At 30.6% G+C, this 8,615-nt stretch overlaps 2 protein-coding genes across 3 annotated transcripts in view; both read right to left on the bottom strand.

The window, feature by feature from the left end:
• Nucleotides 1–8,615, bottom strand: part of LOC126742963 (calbindin-32) — a 136,226-nt gene that overhangs the window by 102,242 nt on the left and 25,369 nt on the right. The window lies entirely within an intron of this gene.
• LOC126742967 (uncharacterized) lies at nucleotides 2,496–4,334 on the bottom strand. Its single transcript, XM_050449863.1, has 2 exons — nucleotides 4,168–4,334; nucleotides 2,496–2,991 (listed from the first exon to the last, which is right to left on the bottom strand). The coding sequence occupies exons 1-2, from the start codon at nucleotides 4,210–4,212 to the stop codon at nucleotides 2,548–2,550; spliced, it is 489 nt and encodes a 162-aa protein (XP_050305820.1). The 5' UTR covers nucleotides 4,213–4,334; the 3' UTR covers nucleotides 2,496–2,547.

Here is an 8,615-nt window from a genome sequence, read left to right as displayed (position 1 = left end):
AAGTTACACTTTATAAAAAACATCACCAAAGACTTATAGCAAATCGGCGATCCAAGCAAACTTATGAAGACAACTATTAGGAAAGCAGTAGAAATAACAAGAAAAAAGCCACATCAATTAGAAAATACTACATTGATTCTCAATGATTTCGGACAATAAAGAAAATGCGGATCAAATTCAAGAAAACTTCCAGATAATTTAAGATTAAGACTGCCTTAACTTCGAAAGCAATCATACAAGTCTTAGTATCGAATACCAAACCAGAATGCCTACTGGATATCAAGAACTGGATATGCCAAATTAATTCACCTATATATGTGGACTGTGATACATAGATGAGATAAAGCGACCACTGAAAGTTAGGATAAAAAAACATCAAAAGCGAACAGGAGATTTTTCAGGAATCTAATAAAACATAACCTCAACATATATGGGATAGAAGTAAATATTTTGTGGAAGTAGAAACACTGAAAGAAAAGAAAATTTCTGAAAAGAACTTATATCAGTCAAGACCAAGGAATCTACAGATGGCTCAGTGTTGATAATCCTAACATCTGGTGACTCCTATTCCATAATCTAATGCACTTTACCCTTGACTAGATGTCACATACACCTCTAGGAGAAAAGCCTGTAGAATAGTGGTTAGTAGGCTACATTTAATAACAGTTGGAGGTATTTCTTGACCAAAAACTATAGTGCTAAATTTAGAATAGAAGGCAATGGTTCAAAAATTAGACTTTACCAACGGCTACCACTTTTAAAAATAAAAAGTTTCCATATTAGATAAAACTTTAAATAAATTGATGATTTGAGCTGAGTAATCAAAGAAGATAAAACCTTTTGGTTCAAAAATAAAACAATAAATAAGACACTTGTATTACACTAAACTTGTATTATCCGTTATAATTAGCAGATCTAGCACCTGGTGAATTCGGCCTTTTCAAGAAAGGAACTAATAAAATTTTCCATTTTTCTGATGCTTTTGGCTTTCGAGGACAAGTTGCTAAAGCATCTTAATTTCCTTTGTTATGACATACAGATTCACCTCTTCCATTTACATGTGATAACACTGGGCATATACATTTCTTGTGTGTACTCTGACCATGGCGGCTTAAAATCGAGTAATATCGTCAAGACTCGTGACTAACGAGGCTAGACGGTGTTGCCATATGAGGCGAGAAGTACTAACGTACATGAAAGTTAATTTATCAAATGCAATACGTATTCTTCCTCGTCAGGTGTCGCCTTCGTTCCTAAAATTGGATCATTAAAGCTATCGAAACAGTTGGCAGTTATTGCAATTGTACTATTCTCTTAAATTCTTCAACCATGCATTTTTTTTTCTTTTATGGAGTTTCAGAAGACGAGCGTCGCATATGTTCTAAACGTTAGCTGCATCATCTGAGAAAGCAAATCGTTGCTCAAAAGGTACTCCCTTTGCATTCTGCGTCCGTAGTACTTATGAATGAAAGTTTCAAAGATCACATGTCTTTTATCCTTTTTGCAATTTTTATTTCATGTTGGTTCTATATTTACCAAGGTCTACCACTTTCACAAACCAAAAGTTACAGTGTTTAGTTAGTATAGTCTTGGTAAAACTGTTAATAAATTCATCATTTTAGCCGAGTAATCAAATAAGATAAAACCTTTTGATCCAAAAATCAAACGTCAAACAATACATTTGTAAGCTTGGATCATCCGCCTTATTTGGCTGATCTAGCACCTGGTGAATTCGACTTTTTCAAGAAAGGTCCTGACTACATTTTCCAGTTTTTTAAGTCTTTGGGCTTATACAAATTTTTCTTCTTCTTTAGGTGCCGTCTTGTTTACGAATTTTGTGTATCGGCAAAGCTATGCGTATTTTTGATAATGCAAATGAAAACAGTCGGTAGTTGTTTTAATTGTACCATTTTCTTAAGTTCTTTAACCATAAATTCCATCTTTATCCTATGGAATAAATTTCGACAATACATAAGGCCTAAGTGTCACATGTCTTTTGAACATTAGCACCTGAGTAAGCAAATTGTTTGTAATATGAATGCAATCACATATCGTTCATCATATTTCGAAGTATTATTTTATGTTGGTTTAAAATTTTAAAAAAACTATATTTTCACATGATATAAATCAAAAATTCCCATATGGTTCCTCCAACAATTTAATATATAATAAATAACAAACGGCTCTACAATAATGTAAAAACTTTATATTGCTAAACAAAATTCATCGATTCAAATAAAATATCCAGAGACACAAAACACACGCAGCGGGTGTCCGGGCATTAGCATCCAGAAAAATCCACATTTTGTATCCCAGACATATTTTATGGCATCGTGAATTGAACTAACGTAAATGTTATCCTTTAAATCCCGTTTATGTATGTTGTTTACTATTCCTGAATTTATACCTTTATTTTTACGCTCTAAATATTACGCTTATAGCCAACACACGTCTGCCTTTTTTATTGCGAAATGCCGTGAATTAAAACAAAGTACTTTTATCCGATTACGATTATTTATTTAATTACTTTTAAAGCTCGAAAATGATTTAATGATGATGGTGCTCCTCACTTTCACTGCTGGCGCTGCTCTCGTCGCTGTGATGATGATGATGGGGTCCGCTGAAGATGTGGTTCTTGTGCAAGCATTCCCATACATGCTTAGAGGTTTCCTTCTCGTTCTCCTTGTTTTGTGCGCATTCCTGAACAATGCTGTCAGCCTTAGATTGGTCTTTCTCGACGTGTCCTACATGGGTTTTCACTCCCTCGACGTTCACTTTGCCATCTTCTTGGATGAGATTCATGCCCTTGCTCATACATTGGACGTGTAGGCCAAAGTTGGGTGGCAGCTGGGCATTATTACGGTTCTTACGAAGATCTTCTAACACGGATGTTTCTAGATGAGTGGCAGGGTCATTTTGGCATTTTTCGTGGACTGCCTTCATGCCATGGACGTCAGCATGATCGTGGTGATGGTGCTCTTGAGGTGCTGCCTTGAATTTAAATCGTTCTTATAATAATTGGGTTCATATTCTTGCAAGTTCTTGTTAAGAAATAAAAAATCAGATAATAAAGGTGAGCAGTTTAGATAAAACACAGAACATAAGAACAAAAACTGATTGATTCCTTTTGATCCAATTGATTCCTTCTAGATTTTTTATTATAATGTTAATTATATAGACGATTTGGATATTTCGGAGAAAAAATCATTTAGGATGAGTGTATAATTAATCAATAATTGAACATTTAAGAAAATGACCAATTGAAAAGCCTCTCTTACAATATCTTCATCAAAAAAATAGTAGAAAGTTGTTAATGGTCAATTCCTTAAAAAAAAAGAAATGAACAATATATAGGATCCTTCCAGAGTAGTTTTCTATTCAAAATTTTAGTTAGCATTTCTAGGTTGTCGTGTTTTAGATTTAGGCTTTCTATAGCAGGTCATATATCTGGGAGTCATATTGGGTTAGAAATAAAGGATAAAACATGAAAGACTAAGTAGATAAGGAGCAAAACTTTAGAAATAATGAAGAATCTTCTAAGGTTTTTTAAAATTTTTCTTAGCCAGATTATACTAATACATAAAAGGTGTACATAAGCAAAAGACCAAGAACTGCACTTTAGAAAATATACATATGTTGCTCTGACGTATATATGGAATCAATATCCTCAGCTAATAACTAAGCAGTCTCATTATGATCCAAAATTTCAGTCTAATCTGATTCTTAAGAGACTTCATAGAAAACAGACAAAAATTCAAGCTCATTGTTCAGGGTTTTAATCCATATATTAGCCAAAGAACTAAGAAGAGCAAGAATGAAATGAGAAGAAAATAAGGATGTCTGGTAGATCTGCAACCAGTAAAAGAGTTGGAGTCATATTTTTGACTAAATAAGATAAATATTTTTTCAAAAATAGAGTACTAGACTAGAAAAATGATAGTAACCAAATGGAATGCAATTGAATAAAATATAGTACAAACATAATCAGACAACGATGACTTAGTAGAAAGACTAAGAAAATGAAGGCTAGATAAACAGCTTGAATGGATCATAAGAAGAGAAAGGTTCAGACGGGAGTATTGTTGTAACTACTATTAATTTAACTCAAATAATACTTACATCAATATTTCTATAATTAATTATGAATATAAAACCAATTATACTTACCAAAGCAACTGCAAAAAGGGCACAAGCAACAACAAAATATTTCATGTTTCTTAAAACTATTTTTAACAATAACGTACCCAATGACTCGTTTGCTTTTAAATAAAATTGAATTATGGCCCTCTTTTATATAATTTTGTTTAAATTAAACTAACTGGGGTCTGAGGTTATCTGGGGTTCGGTTACTATAATGGTCTGTAAAAATATTAATATTTCCATAGTGTTTTTTTTAACTTGGTGATTTTTGATTATGGTTATCAGTTAATGTTTGTTTGGAATTTAGGGGGTATATTTATCGCAGATTAAAAAAAAAATCGTTTCTATGCTGAAGTGAGCTTGGATGTGGCCTATATACTTATATAATAAAATTAGGTGTTAAGAATTATTAAAAAAACAACGTAATAAGTTAAAAATATTCAGACGTTATCTGAAGACACGCCTCACTCACTTGGATTATAACTTTAGATGATATTAATATAAAAAAAGCCAGTCTCAAGATCAAGTTATTAGCGGAAGATATTCTAGATGTAATATAAGGATTTTAAAAGATATTTTCAGTTAAGAAGGTCATTTGTTTATTTTAACGTTTTAGAAACTGAATCATTTATCTGATATTATTGGAAATATTTACATAGTAAAAGAAATAAAACACTCAACATCGAATTCTTTTTGCTTTGGTTAGGTTACAACTTGCTATTCCTGATTGTTAGACTCAGAAGTAGAATTCGTTCACGTACCTACATCATTGAACTATAGATTTCTATTGATGTAGGTAAAAAATAATATGAAAATATGTCTGATACTTTTTATAAATAAATTTTTTAAACTAATAACCTATCTGATCCCAATAAACTAATACAAGACTAGAGCAATGATCTTTTCTTTGGCCAGATCTCACAGTGATCAGAAGAATTCCATTATCTTTTTCAAAAAGAGCTCTTGCTGCTTGTGCGAATCCTAACTGCTTGATGAGTATTTAATATGTTTTTTTGCTGATCACAGAAGTCCTATCCTCTTATCGTTTACTTGAACACATATGTTTTCTTTTCTTTTTCATATATAAACTTAGGACTTATGATAAGTCTTGTAAAAGGTAGAAACTCAAAAGCAGAGACTTCCAAATTCTGTAGATCAAGTAAAGCAAAGGTCAGCATTTTAAATAATTCCTGCTAAGATTCCTTGTAAACAAAAGTAATTAAATCATGACTGTTATGTAGTAGGGTTTGACATTTCTTTTAACATCAATCTCCTTTAGTTCCATCTGATTTCTTGAATGTTTATCTAAGAAATTGTTGAACTGTAACGTGAAAGATCTCCATGATATTTTCAGTCAAAATTTAGGAAGAAGAAAGCAGATTCTGTTATGTTTGAAGCATTTAAAGCAAGTTTCAGACTTTCTATTCACGATTGTCACACTCTAAAAGTAGAACTGAATGATCGGTTGGTTTCACATTCAAGTGTGTACAGTATTAAACTATAGATTTTCATCGATGTAGCTAAAGAATATTATGAAAATAGATCTGATATTACTTCTTTTAATCAAGATTTTTAACCTAATGTCTGATCTCAATTAACTAATACAAGACTTTAGCAATGATGTCTCCTTTGACCAGATTTCAGAGTTATTAACGAATTCTGTTAATTTCTTTAAAAAGAGATGCACTTTTATTGCTTGTGCGAACTTCAATTGCTTGACGAGTACTTAAGATGTTTTTTCTGCTTCAAAGTCTATCTTTCAATCCTTTTTTCTTCTTTTCGGCATACATAAATTTGAGGTTCATGATAAATCTTATAAAGCGTATAAATTCAAAAGAAGAGTTTCAAATTCCGTAGATTAGGTAATGCAAAGGTCAAATCCCGCTAGAGTTCCTTGTGAACACAGGCAATAAAACGGCGAATGTTACGTAGTAGTAAACGTTCCTGTTAAAATCCGTCTCCTTTGGATCTATCTGGATGTTTACTCAAGAAATTGTGGTAAGCGAGAATTTACAAAAGATATAATCAAAAACGAATAAACGAATAAATTATAGACATCAACTTGAAAAAGTGACTTTATTTCTAGAATTGTGACTAGATGCAGAAACGTGGAAGATTTCTACAAAATCTTTAATGATCAAATTACTTTAATGAAGTATCAAGGATATCAGACACTTTGTAATGAGCAGATGCTAGAAGAAGATTGAATAAAGGATAGTGTGATGTATATTATCACGCAGAAAAGTTATGTATCGAATAATTCCATGTTCAGTCAAATTTCAGAGAAAAAAAGCAGATTCTGAACCAATTTATTCTCAAGAGATAACAAATTGGAATAAATTAATGTTGATACTATTAACCCAGTTTGAAAATCACGAATTTAAAATACTAGAACATCAATAGTAAAGGGAGTCAAATAACTTGAAATAGTTAAGAATACTCAAACAAATCTCACTTTTTAAAATTAATTTAGTCTTGACATTTACCTAATAAACTATAGAAAACTAAAGGGATCGAATTTTAGTGCAGAACTTCAACCCTTTAAATTATTCCTACAAGGAATTAGTAACAGAGAAAAAAATACTCTGTTACTGATAGATAACTTAAAAATACTAAAATAGGAGTATTTTTAATGTAAGCTTCCTAGTAAAATTAGTCATACGTCTGCAAATTGTCAAAGATAGATCTTATCTTTTAATATTCAATCAAATTCAATATTCATCAATAAACAGAAATGTTTTATATGGAAGATATTCATGATATCTTTATTCAAAACGTATGGATAAGAAAGTAAATTCTAATTTCGGAATGGCTTTAAGTATTTTTCATTTTTAATATTCTTTAGAGTATAATTCTTAGTAAGCTATAAAACTTATAAGCTATCCAAGATTGAAATGACGAATTGGATATACTAGAAGAACAATTCGTAGTAGTCGAGTAAGGCATTGATTATTCTTATCAAAACGATGATAATGACTTAATAATACCCAAAGAGGAACAGTTTTCAATATTTATAACATACGCTTTCTAGTAAAGTATTTTAAGTCGTGCGTCTTAAAATCGTCAAAAGTTAATCTTACCTGGGTAAAGTATTTAAGGTAATAATCAAAGATGTAATTATAGCTTCTATATACTAGATGAAGAGCATTTTTCATATTCTTTAAAGTATGTTTTCTGTAAACTACAAAATCCTTGTGATAGAAGAAACAAAAAATTGGAATAAATTAATGATGACTACTATTGGATAAGAAACCTGAGATTGAAATAACGATTTGGAAATACTAAAAAAAGAGCAATTTTTAATATTTTCAGAATAGGGTTTATAGTATAGGGAGTCATATTTTATAAAACAGTTAAAGATACTCAAGGAAATCTAACATTTTAAAATTAATTTTATTCTCCTTTATCCGAACATTTACCTAGAAAATTGTAAGAAACTGTCAAGCTAAAATTTCAATGCAGAATTTGAACGAGGAATTGCAACATCGAAGATAAAAACTTTTAATAAATCAAAATGTAGCGAAAAGAAAGCAAATTTGGATTTTACAATGACAAATCTGATAAGGAATCTCGGTAGGGTATTGAAGGTGGTAATCAAAAACATAATAATAACTTGGAAATACTAGATGAAGAGCATTTTTCAGATTCTTTAAAGTATGATTCTTAGTAAACTACGAAATCTTCGTAATAGAAGAGATAAAAAATTAGAATAAATCAATGATGACTACTACTGGAGTCTAATGAGAAACCTGAAATTCAATTAACGAATTAGAAATACTTAAAGAAGAATCATATATCTCAAAATTGTCAAAGGTATTTACAGAAACCGTACCATTTAAAATCCACTTTTATTTGGATATTAACATAAAAAATTATAGAAGACTGTAGAGATATATTTTTGATGCAGAATTTGAACCCTCAAAGTATTGGTACTAGAAAAGATAAAAATTTGTAATGATATCATTAATTCATTGACGACTACTATTGGAGTCGGATGAGGGAGTTGAATAAGATATTGATGATTGTCATTATAAAGGTGGTGGCTTAAAAATACAAAAAGAGAAAAAGTTTTCACTATTTTTAACGTAACCTTCCTAGTAAACTGAGTCATACATCTCAAAATTGTCAAAGATAGCAAATTTGGATATGAGAATGGCTTTGTAATAAATTAGTATGCATGACAGCTAGAATTTAATGAGGAATGTGAGTAAGGTATTGAAGGTGGTAATCAAAAACGTAATCATAACTTTGCAGTACTAGATGAAGAGCATTTTTTATAATCTTAAAAGTATGATTCTTAGTAAACTAGAAAATCCTCATATTAAAAGAGATAAAAAATTGACATAAATTAATGACGACTATTACTAAAGTGTGATAAAGAACCTCAGATTAAAATGATAAATTAGAAATACTGGAAAAAGAGCAATTTTTTATATTTCGAAAATAAGCTTCCTAGTAAAGAAGGATTCCTAGTG

Source organism: Anthonomus grandis, chromosome 12 (genome assembly GCF_022605725.1).
Source record: "Anthonomus grandis grandis chromosome 12, icAntGran1.3, whole genome shotgun sequence".
In the NCBI taxonomy this organism is placed as follows: domain Eukaryota; kingdom Metazoa; phylum Arthropoda; class Insecta; order Coleoptera; family Curculionidae; genus Anthonomus; species Anthonomus grandis.
The sequence above is the reverse complement of the archived record's forward strand: the minus strand, read 5'-3'. Positions and strand labels throughout refer to the sequence as shown.

Bases quoted from the DNA above. Each gene is read 5' to 3' on its own strand.
- LOC126742967 (XM_050449863.1), bottom strand. From the start codon at position 4,212: ATGAAATATTTTGTTGTTGCTTGTGCCCTTTTTGCAGTTGCTTTG. The intron at 2,992-4,167 runs GTAAGTATAATT...TTTAAATTCAAG, and splicing joins CCCTTTTTGCAGTTGCTTTG to GCAGCACCTCAAGAGCACCA.